Raw genomic sequence first — 27,524 nt, forward strand, 5'->3', positions numbered from 1 at the left:
TAAGTGCTGGAGTTTTTGACTGTACTAATGATCGGATAAGCAGACCCTGGGTAAAATAAGTCAGCCCTTTTTTACAGTGAAAAAGCAATTATTGTGTGTACGTATATGTGTCTGTTACTTTTTTCTTTTTTTAAGGCTCAGTTTAATTTCATCAACAGAACATAAAACACCTAGCAATTTAAAAAAATACTTTTTCTTCATGCTGCTATTGGTGGATTTGCCTCACAGTGTGTACTATTGTTAAAATTAATTTTACAGGCAAATATAAAGACTAAGGGATATCTTGCAAATATCTGTAAGTGGTATGTAGAGTTAAAAGAAGCTTATATCTAGAAATGAACCCGCACAACCTGAAAAAACCCCAACTGGTACAGAAATTCAGCAGCGTCTTTTTAGCACCACAGGTCCCCAGGAACATATCGCCTTGGCACTCAGCTTGCTGCACTGGTTCTCCATTCAATGCAGAATCCAAATTGAAGTCTCTGCTTTGGTATGTATAGCCCTTTGTGGCACTGGGTCTAGCAGCATCAGAGAACTCCCTTCCATCCATGACTTGCCATGACAGCTGCATTCCCCTGGAACAGTGAAGTTGCCTACCAAGAGAGGGAGACTTAGGAGTTTTGGAGGAAGAACTTTCAGAGCAGCTGGACCTAGACTGTGGAACTCCCTCCCACAAGAGATAAGAAGAGGCACAGAATGAAGCACTCACAGAATTAAGTGAAAAACTCATTCATATTTCTTTGACTTCAGTAACTTCTACTCCCACATGTATATTATATACACACTTGTATATGTAGAAGTGTATGTATATAAATTATGAAAAATGATGATATTGTTAGTTCTGTTTTTAAATACTATCTATCTGAAGGTCTCCCATTACCATAGTATCTGAGTACCTCACAATCCTTAATGTGGTCATCCTCGCAGCACCCTTGTGAGGCATGGACTTGTTTGGAAGACATTTGGATAATCCAGCAACAGAGCCACATAAATACCCAGATAGATGATTAAAATTGTAGTGCTTTGTGAGCTAGATGCAAGCACATGTTCTTTGACACAAGCAGAACCTCATGCCTCCCAAGCAGCCTGTCAGTCTATCAGGCAGATGTGTGTTTGGGCATTTTCTAGAATAACTTATCCCCCCACTCCCCCTTACGGATTTTCTGCATGAAAGTTCTTATATAAGAGCAAATTATTATTATTTATTATTGCAGCTAGAACTCCTATGGGTATTATGCAGTTGGTTGGATTGTAGAATAACAGCATTAGGAAATGATTGTGTTGACTCTGCTCGGTTTGAATATGCAGGTATTAAAAGAGAGAGTTTCTTTCCTGTGTTGTGATATAATGATAACTTACTTCCGGGTTCTACATCAACACCAGTTCCACACGGGAAGGCAATAGCGACATCTTGTCAACCTGTGGTAGTGAATTTGGTCTCACAAAAGCAAGAGGGGCAAACAAAATGTGCTGGGTTGTCATGATCCTTAGCCCTATTCTTGAACCAGAGATCATGCATTGTCTGCTTGCTAGAACGATTTACATGTTGGGTTTTAAAACCAATGAAGTGCTGAGGAAAGGATAGTAGGTTTTATCTTGTTAATACAGAGATGCTGTCCTCTCCCCCTTGCTCTCCTGAGTGTTAAAATGACCCCCTAGAACAAAGTGCATGAAAATGTTTGAGAGATCTAACACTGCTGTGATTTCACAATTTGAACAGCACTTGCAATATAAATCTTGAGGATCATAATATTGCGTTGTGCTATATAACAAGCTTGAGAATGGAGGATGCTCTCTATTTGCATTATAATGAACCATTCTCTTCCAAGGGGTGTCAAAAACAATTGAATTAGCTAATGAGATTTTACTTGAACCATCTGCCAGTCCCCTTCCCTTTCCTTGGGTAGAATGCAGTGCTGTGACAAATAAATGGACCTGTTTTGAAGGAATTGTAATTTTCTGTATTCCTTTGATCAGTGTGATACTTGCTGTAATATCACTCCACAGGTTTTTTGTACAGGGAGAGCTGGAGCTAAAAGGAGCTGATATGGTTGTGACCTGTCATGTGTGTAGCTGTGGATGTCTAGTAGTGTCAGCTCCAAGCATTCAGAAAATCATGAGATAGGCTTAAAAGTCATGAGGGGGTTTAAAAAAAAAAATCAAAAGTGGATTCTATTTTTGTTTGTCCTCTTTATTTATTGAGGATCAGGCTTGCAAACTGCGCTGTGCAGCCAGGAGGGGGAAAAACTGACACAGTTTCATCTTTCCTATTTTAAATTGGTTCCAGGAACTGGAGCTATAGGAAGAATGCCAGGTTAGAGAGTAGCCTAGCAAGATACAGGGGAAGCAAAAGGCATCAGGTCTCTATTTTGGCATTTTACTGAAAGCTTTATCTTCTGGAGTCATATGGTATTATGTGAGGTGATAAATAATAGGATAATTCTTTTCTGGGAGCAAGGGGCAAATGAAAAACAGAGGCAGGCTCTGAGCAGCCATGGACAGAAGCAGAGACTGAACTCTGAGGTAGGGTGTGCGCGCGTGCGCGTGCGCATACATACACACACACACATACCCCTGAGTACTATATGCTGCCTTCCTGTAATCTATATAATAGGATTCCAGGATTGCCACTCTGTATGTCATTGTAGAATCTCTGCTAAGTCAGTGTGAAGCAATAGAAATAGCTGCAAGCGTGGCTGAGAGCTCTTTTTGTTCAAAATATCACCAGGTTCAGTCATCATTGGGATTCACAGTCTGTTACTCAGTTTTTAAGTTCTAAGCTGTTTTGACTTTATGGATTACACCCATGTGGTATATAGCTACAGTAAGGCGTGTATCTTTGCCAGGCCAAAAGTCTTAGACCATTGTGTTAACAGAAGTAACTTAACCAATCACCATCCTTACTCTACAACTGTCTTGCATGCAACAATTTCAATGATTATATGAAGGAGGCTGCACAAAGGATGGATTTCTTGACCCAGCCGCCACCCCTGTGCTAGTCTTTTTAAGGTCCAGGACTCCACTATTTGTCACCTGGTCTAAATGCAAACATAACTTAGATTTGACACTTCTCATGGAAAGGGTGGATGCTGACCAGCATTCTGCCCTCCAGGAGGCTCGCTGCCCAGCCCCTCCCGAAGTCCCTAAAGGCATACACATTGATGTCCAGGGACTTACGCTTGGCCTGCTGTACCTGGTTGAATGTTGCCCTTAATGTATAGTTTAAGAACATGAGGTCTGACTTGGATCTCACTGAGACCAGTGTAAATCAGGTTGACTTCCCCTGAAGTCAACATGTATGTGAAAGGAGAAATTGGCTCAGAGCCTTGTCTTAAGAAGCAAGTGCAGCATTTAGATGTTACTTGGCTTTTGAGGCAATACTGGTCTAGCTTGGAAAAAAACAGGCAAGTATTAAAAAGGGGTGAGGCTCCTTTGGTTCTTGTTCCTCTGCTCTCTGGGGTGCGGGACAGGAGACTAGGGACCTTATATGCCCCTCTTTGGGCCACATTGGCTGGTGTGGTGTAGTGTTGCTTTTGTGGTTTCTTTTTGCTGGCAGAGTAGTGTGCAGGGGCTTCCATCCCCTCTGGAGCTCTGGGCACACCCCCTTCATGCTACGATGCAGTTTGAAGCGCATCCAGCTACTCAACCAAAAGTGGGTGGAGTGAGGGTTCAAAGGGTATGGGACAGTAGGAGAAGTTTGTTGAGAGCAGGCTAATTTGGAGGCTTTTGAAGCTTGGGGCTATTGTCTGTTGCTTTGCCCCTACACTTTGAGGTGACAGAACAGTTCCTTGTGCTCTAGGATTTGCTGCTCCAATGCTTAGAGCAGAAGACTTGGAGACAGGGCCCTTGTCTCTGCCACTGACTCACCATGTGGCCTTGGGCAAGTTGATTAACCTTTCTTAGTCTCAGTTTCCCCACCTGTGAATGGCTGTAAGAACATGAACTTCATGAGTTAATCGCTGTTTGTAAAGCACTCTGAGATAGTTGGATGAAATACTCTATGGAACTACAAAGTATTATTATTGGGCTGAGTTCATTCCTGGAGTAACCCCTTTGACTCCAATGGTAAATTCTATCCCATTAAGTCTAATCAGGGTACCCTCCTTCACCAAGTTAATGAAACCTTATGTAAAAACCCTCACAGGTTTATTTTCTTTCCTGATCCAAAGTTATTTCCATGGGTTTGTTTTGCTGCATTAAGTGCTGTTTGGGGGATTTTGGGAGAAGAGAGGTTTTTTCCCAATGTTTCACAGATTTTTCTCGTACCATTCTGCCCAGCTGTTCAACCCTATTGTCATGTGAACCTGAGCTGAGATGTGTCCTGCCCCCTTAACGCGGCGCTGTCTTTGTGCACTCCATTTCTTCTCAAATGCCTTTGGTATGTTTCATTTCCCTCTCCTCTGGGTGCCCTGTGCCTTTCCTGCCTGGCAGATGCAAAAGCCCGTGCAACTGGAGGCTGAGAGATGGTGAAAAGGAGCTGTCTCACTTCCCCGCCACTTCAGATGGCCTGCAGGGCCATAACAGATGCTCTCGCTCTGCGTTATTAAAGCTCTCATTCGTCAGCACATAGTGGCACTTAGAGTCGGATGCAAACAGCCCCAGGAGAATTGTTTGTTCTTTGAGGAGCTCGAAAAACTGGTTCCCCAGCACTTTTAGACATTCCCGTAATTGAATATAATCTGCCATTAGATTAATATCTCTCCACTGTTCACTAGTGAATCTGGTATATAGCTGTCCCCCAACCTCAGCTTCTCTGTGATGCTAAGGCTTTGGAGGGTTTATAGGTAATGCATAATTTGTCCATATTGTTCTCTGAGTCAGGTTAACAGGCTGGATACAGTGACCTATAGGCCAGGTTCTTTACTGCCAAGTAGGACATATCTGGGGGAGGAAGGGAATGTAGGAGGCAGTACTGTCTAATGATTAGTACTTAGGTATCTGGGAGCCATAACTCCTGGGTTTCACTGCCGTCTTTGTCACTGACTCTTTTGGTGATGTAATTCCTGTGTACCTTGCTTTCTCTGCCTGTAAAATAGGGATATAATAAAAGTTTGTAAAGAATTTTTGAGGTCCCCAAATGATTGGACAATGGGTAGATAAGAGTTACAATCCTGATGTTATAAATGGGTAGCCTGAGGCATAGAGAAGCTAAGGCTGAGGTTTATTAGTGGGATTAATTTTAATGAGATTTGGGTGTCCAGATCCCCTAAGGTGAATTTTAAAATCTCAGCCCAGATGACTTGTCCATGGTGAGACAGTGGAACAGAACTCAGAAGTTCTGACTTTCAGTACCTAGCTCTAGCTACCAAATAATATCACACCATATGATTTCCTGAATCACAAACTGTAGCATTTGAGTACGTAAAAATGTCCACTTTCTGCGTCTGAATGTTTCCACTGAAGCTGTAAAAACCTATACTGCTTATTGCGCGTTGTTTTCCAGCTGTTCAGTGAGTGTGTTTTTTCTTTTATTCGTTCCATTATTTTACATGAGAAAGCAGTTAGGCTGGTAATGGACAAGAGCGCTCATCTTTACTTTTTTGAAAATCAGCATAACCTTTGACTTTCTCTAACCTCCTGGCATCTCCCCAATGCTTCATTGACTTTACAAAAATAATGATCAGTAGTGCAGTAATTCTAAGAACCTCTGATTCCTGTCATCCAGTCTAGCTGGTTTGCGTTCAATATTTCCAAATATTCTTTTACTGTACTTGCTCCTAAACATGAAATTCAAAGAAGACTGTCAACAAACAAGCGATATAAAGAAGTGTCAACAAACAGAATATGAGGAAATACCCCAAAATAACTATCGGTAAAGATAAAGATCTCACCTACCTCATAGAGAGTTTGTTGTGATCTTAAATTAATCCGTATCTGTAAAGTGGTTTGAAATTCTCTGATAACAGGTACTGTTGAAGTGCACGGGCTAATAAAGAAAGATATTTTAATGGATTTACAGTAAATCAACCATGATTATCATCACTGCAAATTGTGTCCCTGTACATATATAAACTTAGGGGCACATGAGGGAAAAGGCACAAATCTGTGGTTAAAATGTATCATCTCTGCTCTAATACTTCTCTTCAAAGGCGTCACTGACAGAGTGAAACAGACTTCAGAGCAAACTTTTTCCAAACTACAGCGTATTGTGTCATCCATGGTTTTGGAAATAGCTGAACACCGCAATCCTTTAGTGTTGTTCAAACCAAGACATGCCGTGGAGTCTTGTTGACATGTAGCATATTGTATACATACCTAATTTTAAAAATATTCTGACCAGAAGCTTTCAATTATTCAGTCCGTTACTGCATTTAGACATGCTATTCACCATGGACTATAATTTAGATGAATTGTCCCAGTCTCCCATATCATGTTGACTAACAGCTACCTTGGAAAGGAATAATTGATATTAGAACAAGCTGACTTGGTCTCTTGCTGACATGGGGCCTGATTTTGAGTAGTGGTGAGCACCCAACTGAAATCAATGGACTCTTTGGGCACTTGGAATATTGAGCCTGTGTTCTTCACATATAAAGCAACATACTAGGATGCTTTCAGGCTCCTCCCAGAGGGTGTCGTTCCCCCCTGTGCAGAGGGCCAGTACACAAATTATGCACAAATTAAACCACCAAAAAAGGGTGCATAGGTCTGTGACCATGGTAGATTTCACACACACATGGAAAGGGAAGAGCCATCTAAAGTAAAATTAGACTGTAAGCACCTCTGAGCAGGGACCTCTAGCACAATGTAAATAATTTATCTGCGCACCGATAGTATTAGGCATGCAGCAATTCATAGATTCTAGGGCCAGAAAGGACCATTGTTGTCATCTAGTCTGATCTCTTGTTTAGCACAGACCATAGAAGTTCCCAAAAATAATTCCCCCCCTGCAATACCATATAGGTTAGAAAGGTAGTGAGTAGGGCTTGTTTTATCCTTCCTCTGCTTACTAAATGACCTTTCACAGTTGCATCAGGCATAGCATCTTTTAAACAAGGCTAAACCTCATAACTTACTGCCATTTTTAAAGGATACTAAATTAGATGCCCCTATATGACAAAGACAGATAATATCAACTGGTTTTGTTTAAGATGCATTTAAAATAAAGAGTTTACCACTGGGCCCCTTTTTACAGAAACAAGCTCAGAAAGACAATTTTTAAAAAATTCAGACAAGATGCTTCACTTTAAGCATATGCTACAGTGTCATTGACTGCATTGTAAAGTAAACATGTGCTTGGGCTTCCTTCCTGAACAGGAACGTTTTCCTAAGCTGGGGGCTAAATACTGACTTGAATGGGAGTTATGTCCTAGTAAGGAATGTGTAAATCCTGAGGTCTCTGTCTGACAAGTTGTTCCATGTGGGCAGACTGTGGCCACAAATGTTGGGATCAGAGATTTAGTAAGGACATGGGATTTGGCCCAGTGTAAGAAGACTAGCAATTGACTAGATGAATCATAAGCAGTGGCTAGTGTGGTCTGAATGTACCTTCAAGTGACATATTCATATGCATTTTGCCATGGAGTATAAACCAAGCTGTAGAGTTCCCTTGTTGTCCAAAGAGCAGACTAACACCCAATCAATGGAGGTCACTTGCTCTTTCTTTGTGTGGTTCTAGGTGCTTAAAATTCCACTTGTCCTGTAGGATCAATTCCATTGACAACCACTGAGTTCTGGTAAGCAAGTAACCAAAAAAGACCCTCTCTTTTATAAAATATTTGGAATATTGAGGTTCTAAGACTGTAGCAATTGCATTTTTGTCTTTAAAAAGCTGTTCTTTATATTAAGCTGCCATGTTTTTGAATGGCCTTCTTTGTATCTCATGGGGTGATCAGAATAGCACACAAGATCCCTTGCAGAATTCGCACAGTTTAACCGCAGGTGTCAGTAGGGTCATTGCTAGATTGCTGTTCTTCCCTGGTCAGAGGTTAGTAATCAATTCATGAAGAAGAGGCTTCCACCAATTCAGTTTTTTTCTGAGATGAGTTTAAAAAGACTCTGTTGTTGTTTGTTTTTTCCTTTCTTTCACCAACATCAGGAAAGCATAATGATCATGTGTTGGCTTATAATGTGAATTGACGTGATATCATCAGCCTAGCAGGTGGGAGCACCAATGAGATATTTTCTTGTTGTTTGACTTGAGAGATCAAAGTGTTTGTAGCACTCTGTGTAGTTACTACCTCATGGCTGATATCCTGGCTCACCACTGCTTTTATTTCTCTTCAGTATTCATTACTTTTGGAAACATCTGTAATAGGTATTTTTATCTAATCAGCACATTAGGTTTTCTGGACTGCACTCAATCTCTCTTTGTGACTGTCTCGGTAGTTTAAAATAAAATGTAAGTATGAAGGGGAGCCAGGAGCCAGAATGTAACACAGAAAATGTATGTTTCCTCACCGGTTACCACGGTTTCTCTGACAAAGGAATTCCACTCTCTTGGGATTATGCACCATGGTACTTCGCTGTTTTAGGGAGTCAGATAATTAGATGGTGAAGCAGGACAGGCCTCTTAGTAGCTGCTACATGTTCAACAGGTTAACAACCAAACATGCAGGCCTGGGTTCTGTCTACAGTTTCATGACTTAATGCCTTTGAACGAACAAAGGGAAGGAAATATGGTCTAGTGGCTAATGCAAGGAAATGGAAGGCATAAGGGCTGGGTTTCATTCCTGGCTCTGCCTGAGATCACACAGTGAGTCTATATCAAGTCCCTTAAATTTTTTACCTCAGTTTCCCCATGTGCAAAATACTTCAGATGTAATGCTTGTGAGTTGTCAAGCTCTTTTCATTTTTTGAGTAGAAGTTGCAAAGTATAGGCTAAGCCCTGTAAGATGCTGAGTGGCTCTTAACTCTCATTGAAATTAACATCAGGATCTCTCTGTTCTCTGCCATGAACCCCTAGAAAAAAACTTGACAACAACTAGGCTGCTAGTGTATCATGCTGATAATATTGTTGCATTGTTTCCCTCTCAGACTATTTGTATGAATCTGTTGTCTCTTGTACTATTTACACTGTTAAGTGTTTGGCTCAGAGACTGTCTTTTTGTTCTGTGTTTGTAGAGTACCTAGGACAGTGGGGTCCTGGTCCATTAATAATAATTAATAGGTGTGTCATAATTTTAGGCCCCAATCCTGCAGTTGGATCAATGTGGGTGTAGGGAATTCTTCTAAATAGTTCTCGTTGCAGGATCTCTGCCTTGGTTTGGAAAGGCAACAAATTAGTTTAGGATGGATTTAGAGCAACAGTCTGAGGAGACATTAACCATTTAAAAAAAAAAAAATCCAAACAGAGACCTTTCTTTTCAAAGAACTAATGGAAAAGTGTCCTATATATGCAGCATAAACCAGCAACATTAACAAGACCGAATGCTCTTGTTGTCCTAGCGTAGGTGGAAGACTAATTAATAAATCTGGTGGAATGTGAGAAATGAAAAAATCCCAGCATGTTAAATTAAAAAAGCAGGAGGAAATCCAGCAGAGGAATACATTTGTGAAATGTCACAGTTAACGCATGTCTGGCTTTGCCCAGTAATAAGTGCTTTCTCATGTAGAAAAGCTTGTTTACAGTAAGAACATCTCTCTCCAACGACCTGTGCAGGATACAGCTTGTATTGGTCAAGGCGAGGTGCTTTGATGTGAGATTCAGTGAACACTGGCTGACCTATCAGACACTGGGTGAGGATGTGGTGTGTACTGCTGTCTGCACTGATGACCCGAACAACTTTATAACAAAACATCCTTCTTACTTTCCCTACATAAACCCTGATTTTCAGAGCCCTGCTGTTAACCTGATATATTGGGCCAGAATTCAGGGAAAGTTTGTTGTGGGTAGGTTAGGTAGGGCAGGTTGGTTGGGAGCAGAACTTGATTGAGTAGTAATGTGATACGGGAAGTTCTACTGATATTCCTCATGAGTCATATTGGCACCTCCCTGTCCTTTCATATTATGTTTGGAGAGAGGCAAAGGATCTGGAGCTGGGAGATCCGGGTTCTGTTTCCAGCCTTGCCATTGGGCAAGTCACTTTCCTTTCTCCATGTTTTCGCTTCCCCATTTGTACAATGTGAATGTCGTATAATTTATTTTATTACTGTTACTATATAACATGTTCGATGGATTGATGGCAATTCTGTTTGCAGTGACCTCAGGTTACCAACATACAAGGTTGCTGCCCGCTTCCCCACCCAACCCACCTACCTTGCCCCTACACACTGTCTGCCTGCTGGATCGGAACCCGCAACTCCCTACAACCACCAACCTTGGAGAAATAGAAGTATTGCATTTGTCATTGGATGCCAAAGACAGCAAGGCCCCCACTACCCTGAATCCAGTGTTGGAAAATGTGTCGTCGTCTCTACCCCCCCCTCCCCCAATATGGATCGTGTCACACAGCTACAGAGCTAGATGTCAAGGCCAGGCTGAGGGTGGCCACCGTGCACTGGTCAGTTATCAAGCTGTGATAAGGAGACATGTCATGGAGTTAGGGTGAAGCCAAGTAGGGTATTAGGAAGTTGGAGTCAGGCACTGAGTTGCAGGCAGGAGACATGTAATGGAATTGGGTTTGAGCCAGGTCAGGATACCAGGAAGTCAGGGTTAGGCACCAGGTTAAAGACAGGAAGCAAGTAGTGGAGTCGGGGACGAACTGGGGTCATTGCACTGTTAAACAATAACAGAATATGAATTTAAATATATTGTAAATATTTTTGGATGTTTCTCTATATTTTCAAAATATATTGATTTCAATTACAATGCAGAATACAAAATAAGATGGAAGAAGAGGGGGACATGGGTGCACTCCAGAATGCTTACTAAACAGAGTGCTCCTATGAGGCATCACTGACAGAACAGGGCATTGTTCTAAAAAGAGACTTCAAACAGAAATGCAAAATTAAGTGCATCCATCTAATGTTTCTGCAGGGCTTAGTACAGTTCCCTGGAGGGATCACTACTGCATTGTCATTGTTCTTTGCTTGGATACTGGGTTACTCTGTGCAGCCTATTAACTTGCTTGGAATAACTCAAGGTGTAAAAGCCTGAAGCTTTATTGCTAACATGAATTGGTTAGTATGAGGAACATAACTTTCGTGCATAATACATACACATGATAATCGAATAGTTATGCATGGATGACTTAGGAGGTTATTGCTCTGCCTAATGGTTTTGAATCTGATTACATGATGTTTTGCTAAGGTCCTTCTGACATTTTTATTTTAAAATAATTGAATTTGGGTTCTTTAGTAATTAAATACAATTTCTGAACAGTTGTCTTGAACTCTCCACATGCCAATTAAGAAAAAGCCTTTGAAAATGTATATTATGGACCAAAATTGTCCTTGGTGTAAGTCTGTTAATCAGTGGAGTTAATCTAGAGATGAATTTGGCCCTGTGTCTCTAAATGAAAGGCGGGAGCTATATAATCTGTTTATGGTAGGGCAGTCAAGCGATTAAAAGATTAATCATGATTAATCACACAGTTAATCATGCTGTTAATAATAGAATACTATTTTATATAAATATTTTTGGAGGTTTTCCTCATTTTCAAATATCCTGATTTCAAATACAACAGAGAATGCAAAATGCACAGTGCTCACTTTATTTATTGTAAATATTTGCACTGTAAAAATAAAAGAAATAGTATTTTTCAATGCACTTAATACAAGTACTGTAGTGCAATCTTTTATCATGAAAGTTGAACTTACAAATGTTAAATTTTATGTACAAAAAATAAAAGCATTAAAAAACAAAACAATGTAAAACTTTAGAGCCTACAAGTCCACTCAGTCCACTTCTTGTTCAGCCAATCACTCAGACAAACAAGTTTTGTTTACATTTGCAGGACATAATGCTGCCCACTTCCTGTTTACAGTGTTACCTGAAAGTGAGAACAGGCGTCCACATGGCACTATTGTAGCGTGTGTTGCAAAATATTTACGTGCCAAATGTGCTAAACATTCATATGTCCATGCTGATGACAGATTCTGCTTGATAACGATCCAAAGCAGTGCAGATCAGTGCATGTTCATTTTCATCATCTGAATCAGATGCTACCAGCAGAAGGTTGATTTTCTTTTTTAATGGTTTGGGTTTCTATAAGTTCCGCATCGGAGTGTTGCTCTTTTAAGACTTCTGAAAGCATGCTCCACACCCCATCCCAATCAGATTTTGGAAGCACTTCAGATTCTTAAATCTTGGGTTGAGCGCTGTAGCTATCTTTAGAAATCTCACATTGGTACCTTCTTTACATTTTGTCAGATTTGCAGTGAAAGTGTTCTTAAAACGAACAACATGCTGGGTCATCATCTGAGACTGCTATAACATGAAATATATGGCAGAATGCAGGTAAAACACAGAGCAGGAGACATATAATTCTCCCCCAGGGAGTTTAGTCACAAATGTAATTAACACTTTTTTTTTTAACGAGCATCATCAGCATGGAAGCATGTCCTTTGGAATGGTGGCCAAAGCATGAAGGGGCATATGAATGTTTAGCATATCTGGCATGTAAATACTTGCAATGCTGGCTACAGAAGTGCCATGTGAACGTCTGTTCTCACTTTCAGGTGACATTGTAAATAAATGGTCAGCATTATCTCCCGTAAATGTAAACGAACTTGCTTCTCTTAGTGAATAGCCGCACAAGAAGTAGGACTGAGTGGACTTGTAGGCTCTGAAATTTTACATTGTTTTGATTTTTGAGTACAGTTATGTAACAAAAAAAAAAAATCTACATTTGTAAGTTGCGCTTTCACAATAAAGAGATTACACTATAGTACTTGTAGGAGGTGAACTGAAAAATACTATTTATTTTGTTTATCACTTTTATAGTGCAAATAAAAATAATATATAGTGTGGACTGTACAGTTTGTATTCTGCGTTGTAATGGATATCAATATATTTGAAAATGTAGAAAAACATCCAAAATATTTAATACATTTCAAATGGTATTGTTTATTAGTGCAATTAAAATGGCGATTAATAGCGATTAAATTTTTTGAGTTAACTGCGATTAATTGACGGTCCTAGTTTATGTTTTAAAGTGAATCTTGGATTTGGTGACTTTTCCCAATGTTTGATTTGCCGTGTTTGCAAAGTGTTTATCTGCTGTTCTGAAATTGTCAAAGTTGGTTTTACTTACTTTGTTTAGAGAGGCAATTCTATATAAATAATAACACTGCAGCTGGAAATTTTGAATGTTTTTCTTTAGATTGTAACTCTTTGGGGTAGAAAATGCCGTTGTTGTTGTTGTTTGTTTAGATGGTAAGCCCTTTGGGGCAGAGGCCATCTTTTTGTTCTATGTTTGTACAGTGCCTAGGACATCAGAGTCCCGAGTCCGTGACTTGGGCTTCTGTGTGCTACTGTAATGTGAATAACAATGAATGATTGGCTGCACAGGTTTTTTTTTCTGGACACGTTCTTTTGGAAGCTATCGTGTTCCTTTGATAGGGAATCCAATAGTTCCTTTTTAAAAAGCAGACTAACCTCCTCCCTTTAGAGCTGTTATTCCCATGAATTTCTAATGTGCAAGGGAGGGATTTATTAAAGAAGAATTTATAACCGCGCCAGAAGATAGATATGATGACTTGGAAAGGGGAGTAAGGCAATGTGTTATCCGAATTGTGGTGACGCTGGTTCTTTTTGTGGTTCTTGTTCTGAATGAGAACACTGAACTGCTCTTTCTCAGTAGCAAATCCAAGTGCTTGTGTTTATACACATGTTCGACAGTTTTAAAATCTCCCTCTGAAGCTCCCTCTGCAGAAAACTGTGTTCGTTTCCATAAGTGCCATATAAACATGTCTGCTTAGTCGCTGTGAAATGTTAATAAATATTTGAAAATACAACCTTGTGCTGTTTAGGGAGAATGTGTGGCTTAGTGGTTAGAATGGCACTGGAAGCCAGAACTTGACAGACACAAAAACACAATTGTGGTCTGTTTAGTCATGCTTTTCCTCCCAGCTTAGAAGGTAAAAGTATATTTCTCTGTCTACCGATGCCCATTACCATGGTATCTGCATACCAGTTGTATTTCTTTGCCCGGAGAGATGTGTCCAAAGTTTTGGCAGACCTAGGCCCCATTTCCAGCTTTGTTTCACTCCTGCTTGGTACTTGAGATAAGTCTGCTTATTATCTGTACTTAATGTGGCTAAGGTAGAATGTAGAATTAGTTTAATATATGCAGCGTCCTATTCTATCCTGGGAACTGTCTCCTGCCTTAGACCTTTTGACAGGATAATAGGTAATTAGCAGCTAGTAGGTACAAACAGTCTTTAACCACTGTGATACTGTTTGTTAAGCTCCATGGCCTTGCTACTGGCCAAGCAGAATAAACATACAAAGTGTAAATGCCCTATGTGTGCTATGAATGGAGCTGGTCAGAGCTGAAGGGGTTATTTTTTGTTTTTTTTTAATTGTGTTATTTCCCTGTAGAGGCTTGGAAAACACACCCATTTTCACTTATTTTTTTAAATCAAAATTTTGATCAGAAACATTCTTGACATTTTTTTGAAATGTTTCATTTACTGAAAACCAGGTGCTTCACACATTCTCTCTCTCCCTCTCCCGCAGTGATTTCAAGATAATTTTTGACAAGCTTCCTGAAATATTTAAAGGGAAGTCCACATCTTTCCACCAAACCCCCCTTCTTTCTATTAAAAAAAACTTTCTGATCTGTTTTCCCCATGATTCTGTTCCAAGTGTGTTTTTGTTTCTTGTTCCCAGGTTACATTATGCTCCAGTGTCTCAGGAGTTTGTCGTGTTGCTGAAAACCTGTCCTGCACAGGACCCCAGTGGAGAACTGCTTGGAACCAGGCCCCTCCATGTTGGCACAGCAATTCCTGCTCTTCTGCTGAGGCATCCTGAATGTCTCCTCTTTGTGTGCTGGATACCTGGGCAATAGCGTTAAAGGATGGCTATGTAGCTTCTTGACCACAAAGCTGGCAGACGGTGCCCACTACTCCCACCTCTTCCTCACCTAGGATTTATAGTCTCTCTCTCTTTTTTTTTTTTTTTTACATTTCTAAAGTAGGTTTTAAAAGATTAAACATTTTTCAAAAACAGTTCTCAAAAATGACAAGCCTGTTCCGGCGGAGCAGCAGCAATGGCAGCTCGAGGAATAGCTCTTCCGCCCAGGAACTCAACAACAGCCGGCCCACCAGGCAGGTGCGACGGCTGGAATTCAACCAGGCCATGGAGGATTTCAAGACTATGTTCCCCAATATGGATTATGACATTATTGAATGTGTTTTGAGGGCTAACAATGGAGCTGTGGACGCCACCATTGACCAGCTCTTACAGATGAATTTAGACGGCAGCGGTTATGATGACAGCTCGGACTCAGATGACAGTATTTCCCCAGAGGTAACATTCATTACCCCCGCACCTTGCATGGGTTTTGTTCACTGGCATCCAGGAGAAGGATTGGAGTTCTTGTTTATAGACAGGGACTGTATGGTTGGACTCCTGGGTTCTCTTATCGGCGTTTCCTGTGTGACCTTGGGCAAGCAATTTAGCCTCAATATACTTCAGTTTCCCCACCTGTACAGTGATTATAATACTGTCCCGCTTTACAGTGTGGTTTTATTAACCAGTGTTTTAAAACACCATGATATCCTTAGATGAAAGGCACTGTATTAGGCTCCAATTCAGCAATGCATTTGAGCACACACTTAACTTTTAAACATGTGCCTGGTCCCACTGAAATCATGTGCCTGTGTGCAAATACATTGACTTCACACATTTAAACTTCCGGTTCAATATAAATACAATGAAGTCAATAAGACTACTCATATGCTTGACAATTATGTGCCTGTTTCCTGTATCAGGGCCTGAGTGCAGAGCATTGTACTTCATTCTTTGAGTTGCATTCTTTCTCTCTATATATATTTAGGAAGTGTCTGCTCATTCAAGAAATGTACATGTGCATATTACACTAGTATAATGATCCATACCCAACCAGTGTATTAATTAAAGGGATCTCTTTTCTCATGTCATATTTGCTGCTAGATTTTACCGTTAGTGTATTCTGAATTTTTAGGTTGTCCCTCAAGAGCTAGATGGATTGGTAGTAGAATATAGACATTCTTTTTTACCTTTGTGATTGGTTCAACTGCAGCTTGGATGGGTGATCACCAAAGCTGATTGCATTTGGCAGCCTTTGCATTGCTTATATGCCATGAGAAGGTGCAGTTAGAGTGCCTGGTCCAATAACGCTGGGGCTGAGGGCAAGAAAACTCATCACAGTTTGGCCTTACATTTGAAACTGAGTTAACTGAGTCTTTGTCACTAAAAGCAGCAAAGAATCCTGTGGCACCTTATAGACTAACAGACGTTTTGGAGCATGAGCTTTCGTGGGTGAATACCCACTTCTTCAGATGTATTCACCCACGAAAGCTCATGCTCCAAAATGTCTGTTAGTCTATAAGGTGCCACAGGATTCTTTGCTGCTTTTACAGATCCAGACTAACACGGCTACCCCTCTGATATTTGTCACTAAAGAGAAAGGAAGGAAGCAAATCTTTTGAGTAAGAAGTCATCATATTTCCTTAGTTTTCACAGCAGAAGTGTCTCAGCTTTGCAATGCTATTGTCACAGGAAATGTCAGCACCGTTTAACACATTCTCTATATTCAGTTCTATGCTCCTCATGTACCTTGAGATTGAAGGGTGGCTATGATCAGGATTTCTTTGTTGTAAGCAGGACAAATGCAAGATCTGATAAAGAGAAGGCAAAACATTGAAACAAAGTAACTAGGAACAGCATAGCTCATTCTTAATGACCCTAGAACAGGGGTAGGCAACCTATGGCACGAGTGCCAAAGGCGGCACGCGAGCTGATTTTCAGTGGCACTCACACTCCCCAGGTCCTGGCCACCGGTCTAGGAGGCTCTGCATTTTAATTTAATTTTAAATGAAGCTTCTTAAACATTTTAAAAACCTTATTTACTTTACATACAGCAATAGTTTAGTTATATATTATAGACTTATAGAAAGAGATCTTCTAAAAATGTTAAAATGTATGACTGGCACGCAAAACCTTAAATTAGAATGAATAAATGAAGACTCGGCACACCACTTCTGAAAGGTTGCCGACCCCTGACCTAGAAGGAAACCAAGGTGGTGAAGTGAGGATGCATCTAAATGTTATGGGAGGGGTTAGTTTGCTCTTAATGCATGTTTACAGCTCTCCCTCCCCCTCCATGTGAGCATGAAGTACGTGAGTGTGTGTTATATACATTGCTCATTGTGTGTTATATACTTTTCTCTGTGTCTTATTTACAGAGAGTGTGAGTCTGTTATAGACCCCAGTTACAGAGCCTGTATCTTCACCTTGAGCTGTAGATACTCATGTTTCAGGTCTGGCATTCCCTGGTTCAGTCCCTGTGTCAGCCAAGATAGTGGCTATCACATGTACATATAAAATATCACTTGGTGAGTTCCCTGTGCTGGGGCATAGCAAGCCATCCCTTTCCTATGTCTGCCGATAAACAGCAGTATGTTCCTATGTCCATAATAAAAATGAAACAGAGTTAAAGTTCTGACTCCCAACACTTACTTGCTTTAACCTCTTAGTAGAAAATGATGACATGAGTGCATGAGGGAGAGGATGGAGAAAGGAAATTCCATGGGGCATTCATTTAGTTTGTGTCATTAGCCAGAGTGAGCAAATTTCCAGTCCATAACTGGATGGATGGTGGGTAGGACCCGGGGTATCAAGAGAAAATCAGAGAGCTACTGAAACAGGAAGTGTTTATTGAAAAAAAACAGCTATTAACTGAAGATACAAACAGATTTCAACACAGCTTGAGTTCCAGCTTTGTCTACTTTGTTTACTAGGGAACATGTGCCATCTGGAACTTTGTGCAAGAGCACAGACGCATCTAGTGGCCTTCATATGTTTACTTCCAGTCATACTATCGTAACATATGGTGAGGTATAGAAACTATGGTGAAGTAGTTTAAGAAGGAATTCTCTGGGTCTGTAGGAATTGCAACTCTCGTATCAGAGTGGAAACTGTGCATGTAACTCTCACTCATTGGAATGAAGTTATTCTGCGAACAAGTAACATTTTAAGGCATGTTGAGTGGCAAAATGCAAAGGCATGTGTCTGATAGCTTCAGTTGCACTTTCTGATGGTGTAACCACTCACTCTATTTTGATGAGTTTTGTTTCATAGGAACAAAAAGTAGGAAGAAAAGAATGGTGGGTGGGTGGGTAGGAAGAGTGAGAGCAGAGAGTTTTACCTGCAAAAGCTGATAAGGACAGACTTAGCAAAATGTGTGTCAGGCTTAGCAAAATGGGCAGCTGGAAACTGGCTTCAGATTACAAGAGGCTCTTTGACTATTTATGGATTAAAAACAACGTGACAAGACAAGGATTTCTAAGAAGGGAATTGTGGCTTCCAATGTCAAGGCAATGGGACCTTGCAGGTGCTGGGGGTCTAATTTCTTGTAATTGGAGTCATGCAATCAGGAGAGAGCTGTATTGTTTGTGACTTGGGCCTCGATCCTTGTTAACCATATCATTCTGTCTGCTGTTGGCATCATGTGCACCATCCTCCTCCTTCCCTTCCTCATCCTGTCTCCAGTTGCTTTGTGCCTGCATTATGCATCAAGAAAGCAGGCTGTGTTCTCCAAATTGTCTACAGGTAAAAAGAAAATGTTCTCATTCTTGGATTCTTGGTCTTTCCAATGGTGATTCCACCGTTGGGTCATCTTGGATGTTGCCTCACATAGAAAAAATATCTAAGTAAAATAAATATCCCTGCCTTTCTTTCACAGTTACCCTTGGATCTTCCAGATGAAATCCATGGGGAAACCCTAGGTGGACTGTTTCCAGCAGGGGCCTCCAAAGCCAGAGGGCATGCGCACTTCAGTAACAAGCTAGTAGCAACAGCCAAAGCCTGGGGGGCACTTTTAAAAGTGCCCTTTCTGAGTGCATGTGCCCCTGAGGAGAATTGTAGAGAATTACATACCTAAGATTTGCAGCTGGAGCTGCCACTGGTGCACATTCATCTCCCCGCTCCCAAAGAACTGCACAGACATCTAACAACATGATGTGTCATGGTGATATTTATAGCAAAGTAACATTGACAAGTGATTAAAGCAGGGGACTGGGAAGTCACACTTAGCTCTGCTACTGACATCACTGTATGACCTTGGGCAAGTCATTTAGGCCCAGATATTTAAAGGTATTTAGGCATTCCTGTGCCCTGTGTTGAAACACCTAACTGATTAAGGAGTTTAAATCTCATTTTCAAAAGGGATTTGGACACTTAGGAGCCAAAATCCCATTGACAGTCAATGGGCCTCTTACTTATCTACTTCACATAGAGAAGTTGGAAGACTCAATTAATACTAGTTTGGCAATGTAAGATCCTCTAATGTAAAGTGCAAATTGTTTATTAACAACAGTCCAGGACTCCTCATCATACCCACTGATATTACACTGCAATTTGCAGGTGAGCAAAGTATATTTCTTTTTATAGCTGATTTTGTGGTTGAAATTAGGGCCTCTGAAAAGGAAAGTCTTCTACCCTTAGCCCTGTCCCAGCAATAGTGCAAGCAGGCACTGTACAGGCTCTTCTCCTACATACTTCAGCCAGTGCCCCTCAAATCGGGATCTGCAACACCTCCTGCTATTCCCGTCCTGGTTCCTGCATTGCTCAGTCAATGTATCTCAATCCTGAGCTCCCGTCCTCCTCCCCATTTTATTCCAGTCATGGGTGTTTTCTGAAGAGAACCATCCATCACAAGAGTAAGAGATGTCAGTGGTTAGTGTCTCATTTATCCTCAGATTCATTTTCATATGTGATCTCAATCCATATTTCCACAGGGGAGAGGCTTTGTCAGTAACCCAGCTGCCGCATCTGTTAAGAAACTACCAAACTACATGTATCAGAGGGGTAGCCGTGTTAGTCTGGATCTGTAAAAAGCGACAAAGAGTCCTGTGGCACCTTAAAGACTAACATTGGAGCATAAGCTTTTGTGGGTGAATACCACTTAGTCATGCGTGTGTCTGACGACGTGGGTATTCACCCATGAAAGCTTATGCTCCAATACATCTGTTAGTCTTTAAGGTGCCACAGGACTCTTTACCAAACTACAGTAGCTCAGAAGAGTAAATAGGTCTCTAAACCTCAAGAGCCCAGTTCTGCTGACACTTCTCTTTATGTAGAATGTGACCCCTGCTCGAGAAGATAAGTCATCACTGTGGAATTTTACGTAGGGCTTGTCTGCACTTAAAATACCGCAGCAGCACAGCAGTAGTGCTTCAGCGAAGATGCTACATATGCTGATGGGAGGGCATCTCCAGCTGGCATTGGTACTCCACCTCCCCAAGAGGTTCTAGTGCTGTGTCCATCAGGGGTTAGGATGGTTTAACTGGATTGTCCACGCCCCTGAGCGATATAGTTATACTGACCTCATTTCCTAATGTAGACCAGGCCTTAGGGTATGTCTGCACTACAGCGGTAGCATGGCAGCTATACTGCTATAGCGTTGTAGTGTAGACACTACAGTGATGGAATGAGCTTTTCTTTTGCTATAGCAAACCCACCCTTTTGAGAGACAGTTGTTAGGTCGATAGAAGTAGTCTTCTGTCAACCTAGCAGTGTCTATACTGGCGCTTGGGTTGGCTTAACTACATCTCTCAGGGATGTGAATTTTTCATACCGCTGAGCCATGTGGTTTGTTTGACCTAAGTTTTAGGGATAGAGGAGGCCTCATGTTCTGTTGCTTGTTCTGCAAAGGAGCACTAAATGAACTGATGCTCAAATAAATTTGTTAGTCTCTATGGTGCCACAAGTACTCCTGTTCTTTTTAAATGAACTGAGTCATTAGCACCCAGTAACTGTTTAAGGGCTATTCCCAAGTGCATGTGAGTTGTCAAGGTACGCAGCGTACTGGGTTTTGTAAAGTAGGGGTACATCTTCGCTACCGGCCGTATCGGCGGGTAGCAATCAATTTCTCAGGGATCGATATATCGCATCTCATCTAGACGCAATATATTGATCCCCGAACGTGCTCCTGTCGACTTGGGAACTCCACCAACGCGAACGGTGGTAGTGGAGTCGACAGGGGGAGCTGCGGGCATCGATCCCGCACCGTGAGGATGGTAGGTAACGCAGTCTAAGATACTTAGACTTCAGCTACGCTATTCATGTAGCTGAAGTTGCGTATCTTAGATCGATCCCCCCCAGTGTAGATTAGCCCTAGGTCAGGCTATGGGTCAGTCTGGAGGTCAGTCAGTAAAATATACAAGAAGTTCAGAAGCAGGTTGCAGTTTGATTAGTGAGGCAGGCACACATTCGAGTGCATGGTTCAATCAATGAAATATGTGGCTGGATCAGTTTGTTTTAAAAAGCACTTGAGGTCTGAACCAAAACCTCACTGAGTCAGAGGAAAGACTTCCATTGACTTCAGTGAGCTTTTGATCAGGAAGTCTGTTCCTGGAGGGCATCGTGGGGATGGGAACCGAGATGCCTTAGTCTTCAGTGGCAGCTCATATAAGTGACATCACTGCTGGTGAGAGATGCAGAAAGCTAGAATCAAATTAAAGACACAGTTACCGGAAGCATCAACTTTTAGAGGAGGTCAAGAAGCAGCTCCTTGCCTGGTCATGTTCCTCCCCCAAGAGATTACAGAGGAGTTGGGCACCTAACAGAGAAAAATAAGCCTGTGTTTAAAATCAGTTCAGTGCGCTGCAGCCATCTTCGTGGGGTCTGTGTTCACAGTGCAGGACTGCACGTGCAGAGCAATGCAAAGGTGTGGAGAATGCACTTACCTCCACACCATTCGGGGTGTGAACTGCAGACTCTCCCTACGCTGTGAGGAGAAGGAGTTACAAGGGAGAGAGATACAGGCAACACTAGGAATGACTGCACTGTGCAGCGCTTCAGGCCACAGTCAGCAGCCTGCCAGGAGTTGCCATGCTAACTGCTTGATCCTGGAAGGTGCTCACTTTTCTCATAGAAGTCAGAAGTTGCTGAGGGAGGGATTTATTTCCAAAATCACCGAAGTGTGCGAAGTTCATGTCTTTCTAAGTGAGGTGCTTTTGAGAATCCAACCCTGAATGCTTAGCCCTTTCAAGATTTGGGACCTTGATTTGGGCAGGAATTGTTGCACACTCTTAAAAACCAAAATTAAATGCACCCAGCCCTACCTGCTGGTGCTTGTACGGTATCTGCTTTGCTTGTTTAGTTTCACCAGTGATAAATACTATAACTGATCAGCTGAGGCCCCTGAGTCCTGGTGTCCTACTACAACTTGTGTAATGGGAGAGATGTTATCCCTACCCTTTCCTCCAGGGAGTAGAGATTATGTGTATTTAGCTAGCCATTTTTCCACTAGGTGGTCAAGTTGTCTCTGATAACTACAAGTTTCCCATCCACTGATTTATTACAATGTGTCTTAAAGGGACACTGCTGGGTTTGGCAGCCTCACATTAGCTTGCTGTAAAGTATGTGATGGGCCTGATTCTGGTCCCATGTTGACATTACACTAGTGCAGCTCCATGGACATCTATAGAGTTGCTCCTGATTTACACCTGTGTATGTGAGAGGAGAGGATCGGGCCTCCCTAGTCGTATTTTGCATTGTCCAAGCTCTCCTCTGCTGACCTGTGGCTGTCTTTTATTCTCTCTCCTTCATTTATTTGTGTAGATTTTGGAGCGGACACTGGAACCTGACAGTTCGGATGAAGAGCCTCCTCCTGTCTACTCGCCCCCTGCCTATGATATGCATGTCTTTGACCGGCAGTATCCACAAGCTCCACTGAGCCCCTCTCCCAGGTAAGAGCCACAGTGTGGAGTCCACCCCACATGAGTCCACTGCCTCGCAGGAAATAGCCAGGAGCAAGCTTGTTCTGGGTGACCATAATGGGGAGCCTCTAGTGTTGGGGTCACACTCTGAATCTCTGAAAGGACACCGTTGGGGTGGAGTAAGTGCATTTCAAGATGTTTCTCTCACTGCCTGTACTTTCCTTTTATAGACTGGAGTGGATTTGTTTCCTTAACAAAAGGTTTTGTCTCCCATCCATATACGAGCGTGCTTGGGAATGCCAGCCTATGCATGTTGGCTTGCTGCTGTGGGGTGGTTGGGAGGGCCGGGCCACATAGGCTGGCACAGTGCTGAGCTTGAAATGGTAGTGAATCAAACCCACAGGATTAGGAACACCAGTTCATAAAAATGAAGCAAGCTAGCAGATAACAGAAACACCAGGCTGCTTTTGTTTGGGGCTAGTGATGATGTTGTGTACACTTTCCTTGTGGAGGAGGCTCTGGTAACGAAGAGAAGTGCAAAGCACTAGTGATGGGGATTCTGACAGCTCCAGGAATCTCGCCTCCTCAGTGGGGATGTTTACAACAGGAGGGCAAAAATTGGAACCATTTATCTTTGAGTCTGATCTTTGCAGGAAGGGCAGGATGGGTCTGGATCTATACCGCACCAGACAGAAAATCAAAACGTGGATGAGCAAAGTTTAGTGCAATTGCAGCACAAAATTTTTCACCCTTCCTGTAGTCACAGTGGGTTTTGATGGAATGTTCCACCAGAAGGAGTGAGACTGTCCTGCAGCCTTCTCCGTCAGGATAGAAAGCTTAGCATGAATGGAAAAGAACCATCTTTTCGCCTGTATTGCTAATTAGATGGGCTTGCACATGATTCAGTACGCTGTCCTTGCTGCTGTCTGCCATATATTCTATTTCACCATGTTGCTTTGGCCAGAGGTTCAGTGTTTTTGAAAGGCAGATGCACCAGATACATTCTGAGGCTGCACAAATGGTGCTTCCCACTGCGTTTTGGCTGGCCTCTTGTGGGGTGGGCTGATGAGAGTTAATTAAGATTGGGTGAGATAAAGCCAGAGGGGGTGGATGAAGATCACAGCTGGGTGAAAATGTCTGCAAAGCTCTAGAAACCCAACAGCTGAAAGGCCCAGAAAATAACTCATGGATTGAATGGAATGTCAAAAATTAACTGAAAGAGGTGAGCTGTTGTTTCATCTAAACAACAGCAGGTGGTTTCTCTCATTGAGCCTATTGCTATTCATCACTGAAAACAAAGAGATTTTATAGTCAGAAAATCTAGAGTAACAGAGATGGTGGCTATAGAAATAGCACATATGTCTTTAAATGTAGACAGCCCACTTCATTCCTCAGGCCAGACTTCATTCATTGTTCAATATGTCCTAGCAATCAGTTGTCACATACTCAGGAGTAAAATTTGACCATAACCTGAGATGCTGCACTCCTTAGGAACACCTGAAAATTAAGATCTCTTCCTATATCGCTTGGATGCAAAAACAATCAGGAACCTCCTGGGGAGCAGACCCTGTGGTCCTTCATACATCTGTCTCTGGTGTTTGCTCCAACTGAAAACTGCTCTATGGCCTGGGGCAAAGCTGCTACGCTTCGGTTGTCTACATGGAACTGAATTTGGCCACTTGTATTATTAGTGGCTGCTTGAATTATACTCCAGTCTGTGTTAGTGCACGTTGTTCTGATAGGCCTTCGACAAGATGCTATGACCGTCAAGTCTGCCTGGAGAGCTGTGACAAGTGAAAATCAACCTATTACATTTCCGGGTAACTGATGGCCCATTTTAAAACAGGAAACAACTTGCAGCACCAACCCTAAGTTCTGCTTACATTCAGGGGAGGAATCCCACTCCTGCAGACTGGTGTGCGAGACAGTGGCTGAGCTCTTGACATTCACTGCTGGAGAGGCGTACACACATGGTAAAGGGCCAGTAGGATAGTCTGCACCATGAGGCAGCTGAAAACTAGGTTCTTACAGAGTGGAAGCACCAGTGGGGGAGAGAGTCTAACACACTGAGTAAATGCAGGAGTCCATCGCTGCACCTGCCTCTTTGTCCGCTTCATCGTAGATCCTGGACCAGCCTCAACAGGGTACGCTTTGGCTTATCCAGAGTAGCCGCAACCATAGCCAGGCACGCATTTCCTCCATGAGCTGTGACTGTGGAGCAGTGTTGCAGACAATAACTCATGTAGTGGAAGTGTGCCCAACCCAACATCTGGAGGGTGATTTACCCCTTGCCTCCTATGATACAGAGGCTCTGATTGGCTTATGAACCTGGACTGAGCTCTGTTTTCTCATATGAGAGGAGGAGGAGCAATCGCTAAATTGTACTGTTGATTAGACGAGCTTATAATGAACTGGCCAGTAGGTATGTTCAAGTTGCAATAGTTGTCCACTGCCGTAGTAGATATGGTGGAATCAAAAGTGCTAAATGGTGTAATGAGCCCTGTAGTGCTGAGAGCTCACTGAGATTCTCCTTTAGCTTGGCTGGAAGGGGCTTGGACTTCTGGAGCAAGAAGATCCAAATTTTATCCTCCCTGTTGCTGTGATGTTCTGAGTGGCCATGGGATATGTATCACTGTGACAACTGGGGAATTCCCGCTGGTCTGGGATTTGATAAATTTTCATAGAGCATAAGGCCAGAAGAGACCACTAGATCATCTGAATATCACAGGCCATTAAACTTCATATATTTACCCCTGCATTGAGCCCAGTAACTTTGCTTGGCTAAAGCCTATCTTCCAAAAGGCATCCAGACTTAATCTGAAGACTCAATCCACCACTTCCCTTGGTAGTTTGTTCAAACTTACTGCTAAAAGTGGCCTGTTTTCTAACTGAAATTTGTCTGGCTTTCACTTCCAGCCATTGTTTCTTATTCTGCCTTTCTGATCTAGATGAAAAAGCCCTTTTGTAGCTAGTATTTCTCCCTGTGAAAGCACTTAAATATATATTACATTTGTGGTGTCTTTTCTGTCTCTAGTTTGCCTTATTCTGTGATATACTAACAGGCTATCCAGTGCATCTAGGCTAGAAAAGCTTAGTTTTCCCCGTAGAGCATAATACGTAGAGCATAATAGTGTGTGTGTGTGTGTGTAGTGTAATAGAGATGATCACATAGCTTTTCAGTGCAACCACACACCTGTTAGCTGTATACTGTAACTCTGAAGTCGCCTTTTTGGGATACCAGTGGCTGTCCTCCTGCGGTTCCACACATTACTGACCTGAGGGCAGCCTTGACAACTGGCAGAGAGCCCGAGGCCTGCGCCTGGTTTGTACAAAATGGATTTATCCAGCTAGCTCACCTTTCACCATGAAGGTGGCATGGGGCTTGCTGGTTTGAACCAGCATTGTGTGCTGGGATCTGTAGTTGGGTTGGTCTGTCTCTGCTGGTTCCATAAAACCTGCGGCTGCTAAGGAGGCTGGCTTAGGAGAAGCAGGCTCCTCTACAGAGTGTGGCTGTGGAGGGTCAAGTGATGCAATTCACTGATGTAGAATTGTCCTGGGGGTGAAGGGAGAAATATGCTCTCCCTGTTCTTTTAATCAAACCCAAACACTACTTGATTCTTCTCCGGCTGATTCTTGCTGTCCCTCCAGTGCCTCTGCAGGATGGGTACAGTCAGAATTTGAAAGGGGAGCTCCAAAGTGGGAGTTGCCTGGGAAAAGGCTTTTATTTGTTTTCTTCCCTGTGTGTAAGTAGTAATGAAGACATTAACAGTCACACGCAGTCATCATCACCTCTTCCCACCTCTGCTGACTTTTATGCTTCGCTGCAAGCCCTGACAATAAAATCCACAGCTCCTGAGCTCTTAGAGAAAGCAAGATGTTCTTTCTGCGTCAGCACGAAATCTGCCAGAGTGGAGTTCGTCACCTTCCTCCTCTTCTCCTCTGCCCCCTGCCAGCTTTGTGCCTTCTTTCAAGCTGCCCTGTACTCCTCTCAATTAACGTACACCAGACCCCCACTACCCCTCCAGCTTCAAACAGCTCCTGGAAGCCTGGTAGCTAAGAGCATCCGGACTCCGCTCTGCATTTGTTCTCAGCGTTTTGCCTGCCTCCCGGTGCCTGTGGGTTGTTAGCTCTTCAGGACAAGGATTCAGTTCTTTGAACAGTGCATCTTGCTTTGTGTAAAGCACCTCATATGCTGACTTTGACAGATAAATAATAACTTCTCCTGGGAGGCTGTTAATTGGGGAAATCCTTGACACAGAGCTCAAGCCTGTCCCACATGTGGGGAGGTTTGGAGTTTGGGGTAGGAGGGGAGGGGATGAACATCCCAGAAGCAACTCCCTCCTCCAGAAAATGCAAAATAAAAGAAGCCAATATCAAACTCCCAGAAATGCAGGCAGCACCACTCAAGCAGTGGGTTCAATTAGGCTGTGGAATAGCCTCCCCAAGGAAATGGGGTCCAGTGCTCAGAGAGTCTAAAACTAAGCATTAGGAAAGATACAACAGGGGGACAGTTCTGGTTGTGGAGACCTAATGGGTCTCTTCTGTGTCTGTGTTCTGTGATTCTGGGGAATGCTTCAGCAAATAGCCCCATCAGAACTCCAGAAAGAATTGACCAGTGCAAATGAAAGTATTGAGAGACTGATAGGCAAGAAATGACTGAGCAGGAAGGTCCCATGTCACATTATCTGAGTGTACATATAGGAGAAGATAGGAGAAACGGTGAGCAAGGCACAGCTCCTGCACCCACAGTGTAATAAAGGGCTGAGGATACA

General features: G+C 42.4%; 1 protein-coding gene across 7 annotated transcripts in view; it reads left to right on the forward strand.

The window, feature by feature from the left end:
* Positions 1-27,524, forward strand: part of CUEDC1 (CUE domain containing 1) — a 129,167-nt gene that overhangs the window by 74,180 nt on the left and 27,463 nt on the right. For all 7 annotated transcript variants that reach the window (XM_030536563.1, XM_030536566.1, XM_030536565.1 and 4 more), the window contains 2 exons: positions 14,717-15,355; positions 22,655-22,782. In XM_030536563.1, coding sequence (XP_030392423.1) covers positions 15,065-15,355; positions 22,655-22,782 — 419 coding nt within the window. In that variant the 5' untranslated portion in view covers positions 14,717-15,064. The remainder of the gene's footprint in view (positions 1-14,716; positions 15,356-22,654; positions 22,783-27,524) is intronic.

This window comes from Gopherus evgoodei, chromosome 17 (genome assembly GCF_007399415.2).
Source record: "Gopherus evgoodei ecotype Sinaloan lineage chromosome 17, rGopEvg1_v1.p, whole genome shotgun sequence".
Lineage (NCBI taxonomy): Eukaryota > Metazoa > Chordata > Testudines > Testudinidae > Gopherus > Gopherus evgoodei.